The following is an 18,312-nucleotide window of genomic DNA, read 5'->3' on the forward strand; positions in this document are numbered from 1 at the left end:
GAAAAAGCAGATATATCCTCAAATATAGAAGAGATGAAAGGAATGAAAATACAGTACTCAACTACACAGGCATAGATTTATAAATATAGAAGTATATAATTTAAATTAAAATATGAATAGCAACTAAAGTTAATACAAAAGGATTTCAACAGGAAATTACTACAAGAGGAATTAGAAAACAAAGTAATGTCTACCACTAGAAAATAAAGAAGAACAAGGAGGAGGAGGTGGGTGGGAGAAGGAGGGAAAGGAGGCAGAGAAGGAAGAAAGAGAAGAAAAAAGTAAAGAAAAAGGCATAAGGCTCAGAGGGTATTCAGCCGAATTATACTTGTCAGACTCAAAGCCAAATGGCTTGGGTTCAAATTCCAGCTTCATCTTTGATTTAACTCTGTGACCTTGAGTGGGTTACTTAACCCCATGGGTTCTTCATCCTTAAGACAGAAATAACAGTAGTATCCACCTCACTGTGCTGTTTTAAGAATTAAATATGGTGGTATATGCAAAGCATCTAGAATCGCGTCAGACTGTGTGATATGAACACTTCAAGCACAGCGATTAAGAATAGGTAATGCCTATGAGATTTAAACTATTACCTTCAAATTTCTACTCAACTTCTTGTTTCTATCTTTTCAGAAACAGTTTCTGTAACTGAAGTACACTAAAGCAACTTGAACACTTTATGATATTTTGCATTTCTTGTTTGAACTTTTTAAAACAGAGAACAGAAACTTGGAAAACCTAGCAAACCATTATCAAGCATTTGCACAGCAGCAGCTTTTACATCACTTTCTCGACCTCTGTCATGTAAGTATTTGTTATTCGAGGGGAACTACTGCTCCAGTCATTTTAGGGAAAATATTTTAACTGCTGAAAAGGAGTCAGGTTTTTGATATTAAAATAGTTTAAAACTATGCATACGACTCTACATTTTAAGGCAACTTAAGAACACAACTGAAAATGATAAAGCTAAACTAATACAATTTATAATTAAAAATGAAAAGAAGCAATAGAAAATGGTTATCAATTCAAGACAACTTGGACAATCATTCATTCTTGAAATTTGAGGGGATGATCACTTAGGCGCTAGAACAGCGCTTTGAGTTACTCCCACTCCTTTGTGAAGTACTGAATTAGTCCTCAGCAAACTACCAAATACAAATTTTCATTTACACAGACCACAATTAAGTAACTTGTAATACTTCATTACTGGGTTTCTTGTAAAAAACCCTTAGAAATATAACCAAATAGGAGCCTAAGGAACTGTGTGTGTCCTGCCCAGAAGAACTAAAGAAAATATTTGCATTTGAGTTAGTTCTCAGTCCACCGGGTGAATCTTGAAACTTAACAGTGGACTGAGAACAATATTTCAATAATCACTGGCCTTGGAGATATATCATTTGAGCCATAACCAGAGGATGCATCTCTGGTTGGAAATCAACAGTTACGCACTATAACATGCAAGTTTCAAATCCATTTATTCCACAGACAGTATTGAGCGCCACATGCCAAGCACTGTGCTTGAAACCGTACTTATAGTACAGTTTTTCCTACTGAGATCATAGAAGAACGTTAGCATGAGAAAAACCAAAAGTTAAAAAAGGAATCTCTTCTTGGTCTCTTCTTTATAGTGGGACAACATAAACAGGGGTTCTCAAAGTGCAGCCCAAAACCGCTGTGTCAGCCTCACACAGGAAGTTGCTAGAAATGCTAACTCTGGGGCCACACTCCAGACCCACTAACCCAGAAACTCTGGGGGTGGGTCCAGCAAATGTTTTAACAAGCCCTGTGGAAGATTCTGGTGCACACTCAAATTTGAGAACCACTGATATAACACAGAGAAGACAGTGCATTCAGTTCATTAACAGATACAGTACATAAAATACAAATATAGACCATACATCCGTCTATAAACCTACATTCCAACAAACAAGTTAAAGCAGGAAAAAAAGAAAATGACTGTTAATCCAAACTCCATTATGAATTTCAAGTTTTATCTTTATTTTTTTTCTTAAAAATAGTTGACCGAATGACTGTTTTCCATTGAACTCTACACTCCTAGTCATTAAAGACACTGTGTGTATATATACATTGGCCTATTGGATAGATTCTTTGATTTAGATCAAAGTCTTGGAATCTATAATAACCATGAATTTACAGACTGTAAAAGAAACAATTTAGACATTTAAGAAGAGTTGTTTCATCCAAGGAAATACATCAGTTAGTCTTCTCTTAATGAAATACTGATTCAAGTGGACAGTCGGAATAAGCTCAGATCGATTTAATTAGATTTGTAATCACTTGACCTTGCAATAATATTAAACCTATCTATAATCTTTTTTTTTCTCCCTATTCCTCTCTTAACTTAATTATCTTAAATAAGAAAGCAACACTGATTTGTCAGTATCTCGCATTAAAAATTTATGGCTTTTTAACCTTTTAAAATATTGTTTAAAAGTGTAAATCCACCCCCCCCCCCACACACACTCACACACTCTTTCCTTATTTTCCATGACCTTGGCAGAGTTTTCCACCTCTCGGTTCTTTCTTTTCTCACTGCAACTTCTATCATTACTGTCTTCACACGGTAAACTTATGTCTCTACATTTTTGTTAGTTTCAGTTCTCATGTGTAATGCTTCTGGCCGATAAATTTGCATATTCAAGGGGAAGTGTTGACTCAAAATCTAGTAGCGTGTTCCTAACTAGTGTACCTTTGTTTGTTTTCTCTTCCTCTAACACTCAAATTTAACAAGTCCAACTTGAAAATATGAGCATACTTGCACACATTGATTCAATATCTTATTTCTGTCGATAGTTTAATACTCTTCCACTCCAAAAGTCTCAGCGAGGTTGCTCGTTTTCCACCACGTTCAGGGTCAAGAAAAAGGAAAATTCTAATTTTCTCAAGCACTATTACAAAACAAAATGGAATCTGTAGAGAGAACCACAGACTCAGAAAAACTCCTCAGGAAGTACTTGGAATTTTCCAAGACAAAGCACCCTTATTTCACAAAGCTTTCCACATCAAAGGTCCACAGGTCACACAGATCTTTCAAATGTCCCATGTTTATTCCCGCTAAGAGACACATCGTGAAGTTGGCATTGATAGGAAGGAAGAGTGTGTGCGGCTGTCCTTCACTCGGAAGATCGAGATCACTCCACTGTTTGCTAACTGGCTTGCAGTTTATTTCTCTTCCAGAGCCAGAGGCCATTTACAAAGTGGCTTCTCTACATTTCTCTGTATCCCTTGCTCTCTTCTTCATCTATATGTTTGATGATTTCCAGACATTCACTAAAGAGATTGAAGTAAATGGCAGAGAACATAAGCTCACTGTATTTTTTAAAACTGCTTCTCAAAATTAATTCAATATTCAAGTTCTGCCTGTTTCAACATTTTCTTTCTTCTTTTTTGGAGGAAGATTAGCCCTGAGCTAACATCCGTTGCCAATCCTCCTCTTTTTTGCTGAGGAAGACTGGCCCTGAGCTAACATCCATGCCCATCTTCCTCTACTTTATATGTGGGATACCTGCCACAGCATGGCTGATGAGCAGTGCCACATCTGCACCCGGGATCCAAACTGGGGAACCCTGGGCACCAGAGTGGAACGTGCAAACTTAACTGCTGCACCACCAGCTGGCCCCCTCAACAGTTTTTTAATTCAATTTTTCTTCCTCTTCCCCTTCACTACTCTAATATAAATCTTACTCAAACTTACTTCAGACGTGCCTAACTGTGGTCTCTGCCTCTACTGTAGTATCATTCAATATAATATGTGTGATGTGATGAGATTAATCTATAGAAGATGTCATTTTATTCATGATTTAAGACTGCACAGTGAATCCAGGTTCTCTCTCAATTCTCTACAGATTTCCCTGGACTGGCATTAAATGACCTCTGTCAAATGGTTCCTTCAAACATCTCTCTTGACAAAATCTTTCCAGCTGGCTAAATCAATCCTGTACATTATTCTAATTTCACTCCATATTATCCTCCCATTTTCCTTCAGCACCTGTGGACTGTGCTGCAGAAACTAGAACTTTGTACAAGTTGCTAAAGCATAAAAAGTCATCCTCCATGACCAACCAATTATACTGCATGCTCCTCCAATTTTCCTGCTGCTTCTTTCAACACATTAAACTAGGTACTTAGCAGTACTAATAAGCACAATTATCATGCATATGGTTATTTATGTATACAATGAATTTATACATTTTAATTACTATGATCTATTATAATATTAGGGCTGTAATAAACAACGAGATGACTTATTTAATAAAATAACAAAAAGTGTTTTAAATGGAAGGAAAAATAAACTATAGCTCAGTCATTATAGTCATATGTATGAAAACCAAAATGAAAGCTGCAATAAAATTCATCCAATAATCAATTACACCAAAAAAGTGTATTTGTGATTAGTGATTTCTGTAGCCGCCCCTGACGCAGGAAGGGTTAATAATCACTGGAAAAGGCTTGCCGACAAACTGTGACCTGGAGGTGAGAAGCCCGGTTAGCCAATGACGGGTAAGACCTCTGGGGGAGGCAACCTAAGACAGGCATTGGCCGCCCGGGGGCACAGATGGAGAAACGATATTGATATGGAGAGCAGGAGAGGCCGTTGCCTAGGAGGCCTTGCCTGCTCCGAGATAAAAATATACGAGCACAGCAAAAACATGATAATATCAAAACAGAGGCCAAGGGAGGGCTCCTCGAGAAATCACTAAGAATTCTTGGCATTTGCTAATTACTTCATCCAGAACACCTGTGTATGTTTAACAGCTGTAAGCTATGTATATATTGAAACGCTGGTTACAATAAACTCAGAGTGGCCATCAGCCCTCTCCGCATCTATCCTGATGTGTACATTGGATTGCGACACCAACATATGGTGACCCTGACGTGATCCAAGATCGGCGGCATTATTGGTGAGTAATGATACGGGGGAATTTCAACTGCCTTTCCACGGTCCGCCGTGAGAATGATGGGCCAACAATTGGCGACTCTGTGATTAGCGATTTCTTGATTAGTCATTATTGAAGATTATTCTTTATGAAGAAAATTTTAACATAAACCTATACAAACTAACAAACAAGTCTCCCCCTTGGTGATCACATCTTTGTTTTGTTTTGTTTTTAGCCCTGAGCTAAATCTGCTGCCAGTCCTCTTCTTTTTGCTGAGGAAGACTGGCCCTGAGCTAACATCTGTGCCCATCTTCCTCTACTTTATACTTGGGATGCCTACCACAGCATGGCTTGCCCAGTGGTGCCATGTCTGCACTGGCCATCTGAACCAGCGAATGCCCCCGCCCCACCCCACTGCCGAAGCGGAACATGCAAACTTAACCGCTGCACCACTGGGCCACCCCAGTGATCATGTCTCTGAACCCCACTACTTTGCAGGACTAACTGCTCCCATGTATGTTTCTATGGCATTTTGTACACATCTCTATTATAGCATGTATTTTAATAAGACCTTGAGGACCATACTTCTTTTAAATGCTGGCAATTATTATATGATTAATTCACTCAAAGTTTTATTGACTAAGTGAGCAAATTAATATGATAATTGTAGGCATTTAATATATCATGACTTAAGAAGACAGAACCAGGGCAACTGAGGTATTTTATTCAATAAAATTTCCTGCTTTCCAAAGATGACAGTAAAAAGTCACATTCATTGTGTCTCTGTGGCAGAACATACAAAAGGAAACTGTATAAAACTCTAAAATCCTTTATTATTAGAAACTATAGTTGTGTATGTTTCAGATGGAGTCAATGATGTTTATGCTGTTTGGTATATTCCGATAAATTAGAAACAGTTTTGCTTGTTTCTTAATTCCTTAGATACCAAGGAAAGCAGACATTCAAATAACCTTTGTCTCTTTCCTGTTAAGCAACAAATGAAGCAAATAATTGGGAGGCTAGTAGCTGTCTGAGGAGATTAAGCAATTGCTTAACTGAGCCTAAAAAGTCTAACTTAAAGACATTAAGATTTCAGGAAAACTTTTTTCCATACATTAATTTTTTAACTTCATATGACATATGTGTCCTCTTTGTGAATTTCTTTAAGCAGTGTTTCCAGAATTCCAGTGCCTTTTTCTAGATACTCTGCAGCAACTTTTAAGAAAAGTGTATAAGCCATTTCTCAAATTCTGAGACAATTTTCCTCATCATATTTAAATAGAGACCACATAATTTAACCAAAAGAGTCAGCTAATTTTACCAGAAAGCTAGAGGAATGCTGAGTTCAGCTTACCAGCCCCATCCATCAGCGATTTTACAATCTTACTTAATTTAACAAAAAGTAGTAAGATTTCTAATAAGACCTCTAAGTTTTGGATTAAAAAGCAAGTAGGGTTCTTTAGAACTGAATTCGCCATTAGTCTTAAAGGACCAAATTTGTCTTTCAGAATTCATCTAACACAGAAATGTATTGCATAATTAAGGCCATGTTTGATATTGAAATGGGAGCTATTTTGCCCTAGATAACCCAGATATTTTATAAATAGAAGAAATTAGTTAGATATATAGACTCAAAATAAAAACATATGACTTTAAAAAACATAATGACTTTAAAATCATAAAATATGTAACATAAATTATTGATCTATTGAAGAAAACTTGTTCTCATAGTCAAAGACATAAATACTAATAATTAGGGAAGAAAATCCGTTTGTTAAACTTATATTGCTTAGGTTACATTCCTAACATTGTTTATTTATCATTCAAGTTGTATTGTTTACATTCAAAAGCTCACTGAGTCGAGATTCTGAGACAGCTTGGGAGATGAAAAAGGCTATTTGCCTGGAATATAACGTCATCATTACAATGATCATCAGATCAGAATTCAAGAGTGATTTTTAAAAATACTGGTATCTGATTGTGTCTTAAAAATAATGTTGACACCTAAATGTACATACCTGAGGAAGAAGGAATCTAAATTTTCTAAGAAAAAATTGAAAAATAGCCTTATTTTATATTAATACGTTTGTTTCCTATTATTAACAGGGAGACATTCTTAAAGGGCGATAGCAATTTCACTGCATCAAGAGCGCTTTTGCCCTGTCATCCTAAACCATGGTGTATAAGGGAGATCTTCAAAAGAAATGCTGTCGCAGAGGCCGTTTTGCATGTGAAGATTTTTCTTGTAACGGTTAAGTGTAGAGAAGATGATGGTGGATACAGAGAAGTGTGCATACATGCCCCTTCTGTTCTTACACTGTATCTGCAAGCACTGCCTTCCTGTTCACACTGGCAGAACCGCACAGGCCATTAATCTTTATTGAGACATCCCCAAAAGATATATCAAAATTTCTGTCCTGTGGCAACACACAGTATCTGAGTGAAATTATGAGAATTATAAAAAACATCCTAGGAAAAAATAACACTTATTTCTAAATATAAAGGAAAATCCTAAGAACAAAGAAGCCCAGTAAAGAACGCCATGGCAAGTAAAGAGTTAACTTCAAAAATTGTCTAAGAGAAAGGGCTTGTCTTCTGGACCACGCTTGAGAACACCAGAAATAGGCTTTCCTCTAGTGGACAGCATGAATCTCACAAACTTGCGAACAACAGTATTAGCTGCAGACTCACTGATCCGATCAACAAGGCTTTAAACTAAGACTCAGAGTGGAAGAGAAAAATGCGAATCAGTGAAATGGATATTATGGAGGATAATAGGTTTGAAGCAAAAGTAAGCCATAGTGAAAAAAAGTCTAGGAATTATTTTGTGAAACTCATGGCTTGGAATAATAGTGAAGCCTAGGATACACAGTGTACTAAATAAAGCTAAAATAAAAATAGTAGACATTTTAAGTTCTTAACGTGCCCTCTTTTGAAACACAATCCTGGCAGAGGAGTGTAAGGACTGCCACAGCTGTTTGTGCCAGGAGTGCCCTGCACGAGCGAACATGACCTGTGAGACAAGGAGGGGGCATCTTTCCCTCCACGCTTCACGTGCCCAATAGGGATCACCATCTTCAATTTATAGGGTTGGAACCTCAGCTTAGCGACCTTCAGAAACCTGCTCAGGGTTCCATAGCTAAAAAATTATAAGGTTAGATTGGCTAGAATGGGAAGGCAGATGCGTCTGGACTTCATAATTTTGCAAAACATAGTAAGGGGAGATGGATACACAGATATCTAATTTATTCTAAAGTAGCAGAGTAGGGGGAAATTATCTCACTAATTTGTTGACGAGGAACAACACAGCATCTGGGAACCCGTGTCAACACCTATCAGGGAGTTCTAGACTCATTTTATGATCAAGAAATGTAAAGACAGGAATTTAGAGAAGATGCTCATGTTAGGAAAGGAAAATCAAAAACGAGACACTGTTGGTGGAAAATAGCATAGGAATCCTAGCAAAAAATATTACAGAAGGTAGTTTATTAATAGTGGGTCCCAGATATGGACAAGAAGGAAGGGCTTTAATCAGTTGGATCCCTCTCAGGGGGAAGACTAATTCTGCTGGAATCTGCTGAGTTCGGGGGAGCCCTCCAATGGTAACCACTTTTTGTTCAATTTGACTTATGGCGAAGGTGACCTGCATACACAATGGAGACACTGGGAACAAAGGTTTTGAGGAACCCTGGAGGAAAGGAGGGGAATGATGAGCGGAGCTGGGTAAACTCCGCAGACTTGAAATAGACAGCCCTTCGGCACACAGGGAGCAATGGGCAGTCACCCAGACAGTTGAAGAAAATACAACAGAGGAAGAAAGTGAGAAACTAAAGATGACAATCTGACTCTACCATCGCAAATAAACTATATCCAGAAAAAAGGAAAAGACAGCTAAAGAAAATAGTTTAATTTTACAGATAGCAATTTGGGATTAGGTTCTTATCTTTTTTTAAAAAAAACACAGATAATAAAAGATGAATGTGAATGACAAAATCAGGCGTAAGGACTTGGAAAATGAGTGTGGGGTGTCTAAAGTCAACAATGCTCTACGATGTTCCAAACATGAAAGGTCTAAAAACTTAGCTGTGTTAACAAAAGCAAAGGAAGGGATAATCCCACCAGCTGAGGGAGAAAGAGCTGCTCCGCTCCCTTTGTTTATGTCTTCTCTATCAAGGAAAACTGTCATCAAATTAGAACAAGCAGAACAAACAATTTTGATATGAATTTGGAATTTACTCAGACTTACGTAGGGACCAAAGTAAATGAGGGAGAATAAGAGAGAAATTTTCTGAGTGATCCCCTGCTGTCTGCTCTAGCAGTGACCTGTGAACACTCAGACAAGGAAGCAGGGACATCAAATGCAGGAAGTATTTGCTAGGAAAAGATTTTTTTAATAGGTTATTAGACCTGTAGGATAAGAACATTCAACTCACAATGGATCTTAATTTGAATGACATATCTTATACAGTCTTTTATTAGAACTCTGTGAACAAGATAGGAAAACACTGGTTTTACGATAGTACAACTGAACAGATTGCGGATGATTGATCAGTTGTTCTTCAAGAAAATTCTGTCCTTTTTACTGTCCAAATTCAAAATGCTATTTTGTGATTTAGTTAAGGAAGTGAAAAGCACACTTGACAAATCTGTGGATAATACAAAGTTGTGAGGGAGTGCTAATAGATTATGTAGTAATCAAATAAATCTTCAAAAATGTTTTGTTTGGCTCAAACAGTCACCACAGAAAACAAACTACCTAACAGGAAACAATGTAAAGACCAACATATAAATTTCAAAAATATCACTTGTATCAACAAAGGATAACTGAGTTTAACAGTAGTTCATCTGAAGAAGATACAGTGTGTTCACATAATCCATGATCTTCAGCCACCTTAGGAAAATAGCGTACTTGATTGCTTCTTCTCGTTTTACTAAAATATTTCTATTCTTCAGATACATTAAATTAACTTTTAAAACATCCTGTGTAAGTTGGAACCCCTTAGAGTAGAAATATGCAAGACTTCTAGCTCCTTAGGACATAAGACAAAGAATTACGCAGTATAGGTAAGTGTGAGCACATCTTAAATAAGTTTCTTTCACAGTAATTATATACCATGCAATTTCTACAGCATATATAGTGATAAAGGATTTCAGAAGGCTCAAAGGATGTCACTTCAATATATCTGCTGTCCTAGTGGAAAATACATAAGTTAATTTCAAAGATTTGTAAATAATTTGGAACAGTTCTGTGTAGAGTAATATTATCTTTGATATAGGAAAGAATATTCTGGAATTCATGTAAATGATTACAAAGTTATACCAACAAATCATAGCAACAAGGTCTGCACAGAGGATCACAAAAAAAAAGACGCCGATTAATTTTCTCACCTGCCTAATACCCAACCGGTATGCAACAATCCGGTCTACTGCCTCGGGATTCATTTGTGTCCACTGCAGACTGTAGGAATAAACTCGGTGTCTGTTCTGCCACACAGGGTTGTAGGTATCGTAATAGAATTCCGGAGCATAGGCCTTTCCTAAAAACAGAAAGAGTACTTAAATTTGAATGATGCCATATTACAGTTAACATATTTATTCTTTTTGGACCTTTTACCACTTTCTACTATGTGTTCCATAAGTAACTCGTGTATTTGAAAAGTCACTTTATAAAAATCTAAAGAATTTTCTTGAGAATTTTGAGAATAGATGCAAGAGGACTTCCTGGTTGACTGGATGAGCAGTGTGAGAGGAAGAGAAGAACCGATGATGACACAAATTTTTTGGCCTAAGCAGTTGGAAGAACGGAGTTTCCATCCACTAACATGAAAGCTATGGGAGGATGAAATGTGGGAGGGGGGGAGACCAGGAAGTTATTTTTGAAGACTTTGAATGATCTAAATGGAGACATCAAGTGGGATGGACTAGTCTAGAACTCAGAAGAGGCCAGGGTTGGAGATAGAATTTTGCTAATCCGAGGCATATAGACCAATTTTAAATTTAAAGCCATGAAACTGATGAGCTCACTAAGGGAGTGTGAGTAGATAGAGAAGAAGACTAAAGCCTGACTCCCGGGGAATCCAAGGTTGAGAGAGATGGGAGGAGACAGGAACCTCCACAAAGGCCTGAGATGAACAATCAGGAGGAAAATCAAGCCTGGAACATCCTAGAAGTCAAAAGAAGTATATCAACAAGTGTATGATCAATCTGTCAAAAAGAAAAATCAGTAAAAATGAATATCTGTGTCTATGTTATCTGTGTCTTTGGTCAATAAATCTGAAATTAACCAAAAAAAACCTTAACAATAACGCAAGAACTTTGGTCAATAACAAAAAAGCTTTTATTTAGATTTTAAGGGCATGTGAAGTGAATATAGCATATACAACATATATAAACCATCTCAGTTTTGTTTTTAATTGCCAAATTGAAAGGTGCACAGACCACTTGGAATTATGGATCCAAGTTCCTGATATTCTGAAATATAGATTTTTTCAGACCTTTCATTTATTTTTCAAAAATAAATAAATATATTTATTTATCGAAATGACAGTATTTAGAGAGAGCCTATTAAACGCCACGTAGCGTACGAGGTAGGCGTTGGGGAGACAGTGAATGAGGAGCTATGCTTCTGTCCTCACAGAAATTGCTTACATTTTCTTTCTCAACTTTTTGAATAGCTTTGAAATTCTTACTGGGTAATGAGTTAATAAGTTGTACATTTATCAGTCCTCATTCAACATCTGTTTTCTGTTTTTTCTTTTTCTAAAAATTAGATTAAATATTAAATGTCCTGCTGGGTGTTTTTTCCGGGGTCCCTGTATGCAGGAACTTCTCTTACCTGGTTTTGCATATTCTTTTTTTTGTCCTCTGCTTTTTCTCCCCAAGTCCCCTGAGTACATAGTTGTATATTTTAGTTGTGGGTCCTTCTAGTTGTGGCATGTGGGATGCTGCCTCAACGTGGCCTGATGAGCTGTGCCATGTCCATGCCCAGGATCTGAACCAGCAAAATCCTGGGCCGCAGAAGCAGAGGGCTCAAACTTAACCACTCTGCCATGGGGCCGGCCCCTGGTTTTGCATATTCTTAATCATTAGTTATCTATGAGGTTGCAGAAGAGTTGATTCATAACAACTTATAATAATTTTTAGATAGTTAAAGGGTGGATTTTGAACACTAAGAATGAAAGTGATGGTCTCTATTCCCCTGGAGAGGTTCATCAGGAAAAAATAATGTCAGATGAACTGAACTTAATTTTTGACAAGTTTACCAATAAAATCAAATACAATAGTCCCCCCTTATTTGTGAGGGATATGTTGTAAGACCCCCAGGGGGTGCCTGAAACCGTGGACAGTACTGAACCCTATAGTCACTAGGTTTTTTCCTGTACATTCATACCTATGATAAAGTTTAGTTTATAAATTAGTCATAGTATGAGATTAACGACTGATAAGAAAATAGAATAATTATAACAATAAACTGTAACAAAATTTACTGTAGATCCTAGCAACCTCAGCATGCGATTTTTTTCTTTCCTTATTCAGTTGAGAACTTTCACCTTTTCACTTAAAGGAAGCACTTCATGGCTTCTCTTTGGCATGTCCAAATTTCCAGCATCACTACCCTTGCACTTTGGGGCCATTATTAAGTAAAATAAGCATTACTTGAACACAAGCACTGCCATACTGGACAGTCGATCTGATAACCCAGAGGGCTACTAAGTGACCAAGGAGTGGAGAGCATGTACAGTGTGGATCCGCTGGGCAAAGGGATGACTCACTTCCACGACGGGGAGAGATTTCATTACAGCAGCTCAGAATGGCTTGCAATTTAAAACTTATAAACTGTTTATTTCTGGAATTTTCCATTTAATATTTTCAGACGTGGTTGACTGGTTGACTCCGGGTAACTGAAACTGTGAAAAGTAAAGCTGCCAATATGGGGGGGTGCTACTGTATGTTGAATTAAATATCTGAATTTCAGTAACACTTGGAAAAGTCTCCGGCATTAACATGTGTGCATTAAAGGAAAATTCTGTGTGAATAATCATTCAGTTGAACTGAAAATATATTATCAACTCTATACAAAGAATTTTGCCTAGAAGGAGGTCTCCAGAAATGAGCCATCGTGCTCATTTTATTACTTTTTATCTTGTATGATATTTTGCTCATCACTAAATGATGGTACACATTCATACTCACAACACTTAAGAGCAAAATCTAGATGAGAGCAAAACAGTATACTGAATGAAGAAATCAACACCTGACACATCATTGACAACTGGTATTGGAGACTAAATTTCCCAAGAAGTTATTGAGGAGGTGAATTTAGAGATCGCCTAGATAAATAGCTAGGGTTTTTGGTGAAAAATAAGCTTCCAAAACCTATAAATGAACGAATGAGCTGCTTAAGTGAGTAACGTAAACCTAGAGTGTTTTCCTTAGAGAGTAGGGTCTAGATTGAATTGAGGAGGTAAGACTCTCAGTGGGTTTTTTTGGGGGGTGGGGGTCCTTTGTGAACCAAAGGTGAAATACAAGGGATATTAGATTTAGTTCTAAGCATCACTTTTTTTCATAAGAAGAAAGATGCATTCAAATAGAAACAAGGAGAAAATAGAACCACAACCAGAAGACAGTTGGCATGGAAAAGAAAAAAAAAAGACTCTCAAAAGTCAGCAAAGGGAGTTTACTAAGAGTTGAGACTATTTACAGAGAAAGAAAATCAGACTACATTTTAGCAGACCTATGAAATAAGGTGAATACCAGCGAGTGGCTCTTAAAAGGATACATACTTTGACTTAGAACTGTTCTACCAATCCTCTCTGAATATGGAGTGGCAGACCCCAACAGACTATGATTTTCCCTTCACTGGAGGTAATTAGTCAATACCGAATAACCATTTAGCAGGGCTGAGATGGGCGACTGTCCACAAGGTGGCCATTAAGGTGCCACTCAGTCTCGAATCTACAGAGTGCTATGAAACATTTGCCTGCTGTTTATCGCATCACTTCAATTGTTCTAAGCATACTTATTTATAAATTCCATTTCATGCTTCTATTATTTGTAGTCTAATCTTGCTTTTTGTTGACTGCCAAGAGAGCAAGTGGCTACATGTCATAAATGCAAACTGCTATAATTCTAGGACTAATTGTTTATCTAAATAAAACTTTCAAGGTTATTGAAGTAGTTTGACCCTGAGGTTAAAAAAAAATCCTCATGATCTTGTAAATAGTATGAATTTGTTTAATAAGATCTATTTTCAGTGTTGGAAAAATTAAGTTTCAATCTAACAATCATTTAAATATTCCAAACAGATTGTTTTGATGTAAAATTCTATCATCAATTTTATATTTAATTGCCGACTATTCAAAGGCTTTCCAATGATGTTTTAAATACTTTATTTTGTCCACATTGATATATCTGCATTACATATGTGACTACATGTGATAATTTTTATGGAATCTTAGATTAGAAAATAATTGAGAGATGATCTATTCTAATGTCTTATGTGACAGATAAAGAAATTTAGAGACAGAAAAACAATAGAGATGATAAATGGAAGTTGATATAGGTAAATAATCAAATACAACAGGACACTACAAATTTTGACTTTGATTCATGAAATTAAAGAAAAATAGAGAAAGTTTATTTTAGTTGAATAATTGCACCACCTTAGAAGTAAAAGTGGAAAAAATGTTTTAGATGGTGCATAAATAATACTGATTAGTTATAAATAATTACTGATAAAAATAATTTTGAGTAGTTATAGTTAAATATAGATATGCTCGCTTATGTCTCAGAGCATACTCTGTACTAAACTTCTTTTGGATAAACTTTACTTTCTGATTTCATTTGAGAAATGTATCTTAAAAGTAAAAAAAAAAAACCCAAAATTTCTCCTCTGATTTCAGAGGAAATCATATTTAATGTTTATACATTCATTTTCTAAGATGCACGCAGTCATATCAAGGAAATATCCTTATAACAATCTTAGCCTCTGACAATCAAACATGACATCTGCTGGTTGAACAGGGAAAGAATTCATAATATTTTTTTCTTTTTCATCCTCTAGGCCATTTTTTCCTCCTTCCACCAAGCAGACCAAGAAAATTTTCTTTCTCTTTCATATTCTAGCTTTATTTCTATGCCAAAATTGTTCCAGTTTGAATCTCATTAGACTAACTCACCTAGAACTATGTTTATCTAAACTGACAGATAAGTTTTAGATACATTATGTATGATTATATACAGATCTTTGATTTTGAAATATTTTTAAGTTATATATAGAGAAGAAATTTAATGGTTCAAAATTTTAAGCAGAATCTATATAAAAGTACATTTACTCTATTTTGCAAATAACTTTTGAAAAGTGATTAAATTGAGGTTTCAAAACAAGATTTTACGCATAAAGCTCAAAGTAAAAGAGACAATAAGAAGCTATGACATGTCTCTTTCCTAATCTAAAAATGTTAGATTAAAGTATAATAAAAATCCTTTTTAGATGCATACCTAAGCTTGCAAGCAAGAAAGGGAATTATTCTTCATGGGTCAAAAAAAAAAAGAAAAAAAGAACTGAAAACCAGACATCAAATAAGAGTTTAGGGAGAAAAGGAGTATGGTTGGTCTTTGTACCCTTGGGAGCTAGAATTTTAGGCCCATAGGAGATGAGTTTAATGGGCCAGCACAAGATGGGAAGCTGGAAATGAAGCCACCACATATGATCAAGATCAGTAAAAACAGCAATCTCAGACATAGGGTAGACTAGAAAAAAAACGCCCCTCTCCAGCATAGGGAGATGAAAAAATATTTACATTAACAAAAAGTCATCCTTGGCTTGTCAAACCACTGGAGTGCTTGAGTAGATCCCACATCAAGTTGTTCTTGAAAGACATGTTCGCAACTAGACTGCAGAGAATTTCTCCAAATCAAATCTCAATGAATACAAATTCAAAATACATTACTATCACACAAGAAAACGTTCCACTGTGAGTGACTAAGAAGGCCAATACATAGCAGGTTAGGCTACAGGTCATAGAAACATGAAATGGAATTTATAAGTAAGTATGCTTAAACCAACTGAGGAAATCCAATAGAGAACAGTAAACAAACACTATGGGACATTCTCTGAAAGAATAATTGACGCTCTCAATCGGGACCAGGGGTAGGCTTCATGGGGGACACATCTGACATCTTTATCGATCTTAAAGGAAAGGAAATTCCTCAGACAGACAATGGTGGCTCACGGAGGGATAAGGAAGAGAAGAAATAAAGCATGGCCTTAGGTGGAGAAAAATGAATATATTATAAATAATATTCTAGAACTACTAAAGGACCTACTATGGCTGTAACATGCTGTGCAAATCTTTCCAACCAAACTGTGCCCCTTTGAAGAACAGGGATAGTCTCAGCAGCTTTTGCTACACTGGCCGACACAACACACGTGCTTGGATAAGGCGGGAAGAAAAGGTCAGTGTGAAGTTCTGAACTGCATTGTTTGCTGTGATAAGATGTTTGATATTTACCCTGTAGTCCGCTTAGCCTCCAACTATTTTAACGCGTACAGACTTAAGTGGGAGAAAAGATTTTATAGTGAGTCTACTGGTTTTCATTTCCCAGTGGGAAAGGAACTCAGTGATATCAAAGAATTGAATGAGAACTAAATTAACAATCAAAGTGATAATAATAAAGGGATTTCACAAAAATACATTTGCAAAGTACAAAAAAACAAAAGAATTCAAAACTTTTCAAATGTGAATTTACTAGTAGGAGAAGAATAGCTACAGATATCTATGACAAACTTAAACACTAGGGATGCACTGATTAAAAAAAAAAAATGACTTCTAAAACTCACAGGAATCACAGCTCTGGCTGTGCGCACTTTTAGTGCAGCTAACCGACACTGTCAAGCACTTTTGGGGTCAGGGTCATCTTGCATTTAGACACACAGACTGGCTGAGGCAGCAGGTGACTCATTACTATCTACTAGATATAATACACAATAAAAATCTATACAGCTCTCTGTCATTCCTCTACAGGGCAGAAGAAAGAACATGCCATTGCTAGAACCATAATTACTTTCTCTTCAAACTAATGAATTTTGAGTCATATTAAAAAGAAAAGAAAAGAAATGCTTCTACAGAAATGGGGATTTTTTTAAAGTTTTTAATCAGGAATATGGCATAAATTCCCTTTATATTTTACAACTATAACTAGTGGGAAAGAAGAGAATGGATTGGATAAATGAGAAACCTTTGCCAGGAGACCAGTAAGAGGATACTGTCTCCAAAAAAAGATGTGATTTGGGAAGTGAACAAAGGTTGATTAGTTCAAAAATCATGACAGATAAACAACCAATCAGCACTTGTCCTCTGCTGGGTCCTGTGGGTGGACGCCTACATCTTCCATGTTCAGAGACGGACCGGACACAAGAGTCTCTAACTGAGGTGGAAACGACTTTATACATCTCATCCTGAAGAGGAGTGAAGCATGACATGACCTCTTGGGGTCCTATTCTCCTGAAAGCTTACTGTTTTGATTCAAAGCCATGTCATGAAAGTAGGGGCATAAGGAGTATTTTGAGGACAAAAAAGGTTTAATTCTGTTAAGTCAAAGGAAAATGTTTTAAAAGGAATGAATGTACTCATCTGTGTTACCTACACTTGGTATTTAGTTTTCTGTTTTTAGTATCAGGCCTTATCTCAATAAAAGTACGTAATAAAGGAATTATTACTGAACTGATGGAGTCGACCTATTCTCATTTGACTAGAAAGGTGGTAAATTAATATGAAGAAGAAATGGAAAAGATATCAGTAATACTTAACAAAAAAACTATTGTATCTGATGAAGAACAATTTATCTTAGAAATAAGGTTGATTTTGCAGCAGCAATCAAACTGAATGTCATTAAGAGTTTATTCAACAGAGATAAGTTGTCAATAAGTGTGCAGGAAACAGAAACCTAACAACTAAATTATACAGCTTCCAAGTCAATGACAACATCTTACAGTTAATGATTATTTAGAGTTTGTAAACAAAAAGTTACAAGATGTGTTACAATTGATAACCCAACTAAATCATTTAGGTGAAATGCCTTTGTACTTGAGACAGCTAAGTGTTTATTCATACTTTGCATTCTCATTTAAAGACAAACAATATGTTTTCAAATGACCAGTCATTGTTATGACACTATTTTTAAATTGCCACATAATTGGTTTTGTTCACTCCTGATGTGGATTCAGTTTCATCTGCTGGAGACAGAGCTGTGAATATCACACTGAGGCAGACTGCCCAGTGACCGCACTTGAGTACTCAAGACCTTCCTTGGAACTTACAGCCCTGGAGAGGAGAGTAGGTTTATTGACTGGCTAACTAATAAAATTATTGACAACATTGTCAGTCTTTAAAAATCTCTGAGCTCTCCATAG

At 36.4% G+C, this 18,312-nt stretch overlaps 1 protein-coding gene across 6 annotated transcripts in view; it reads right to left on the reverse strand.

The window, feature by feature from the left end:
* MDGA2 (MAM domain containing glycosylphosphatidylinositol anchor 2) overlaps positions 1–18,312 on the reverse strand; it is a 783,360-nt gene that overhangs the window by 77,883 nt on the left and 687,165 nt on the right. For all 6 annotated transcript variants that reach the window (XM_070630080.1, XM_070630101.1, XM_070630087.1 and 3 more), the window contains one exon: positions 10,287–10,435. In XM_070630080.1, coding sequence (XP_070486181.1) covers positions 10,287–10,435 — 149 coding nt within the window. The remainder of the gene's footprint in view (positions 1–10,286; positions 10,436–18,312) is intronic.

Source organism: Equus przewalskii, chromosome 1, assembly GCF_037783145.1.
Source record: "Equus przewalskii isolate Varuska chromosome 1, EquPr2, whole genome shotgun sequence".
NCBI lineage: Eukaryota > Metazoa > Chordata > Mammalia > Perissodactyla > Equidae > Equus > Equus przewalskii.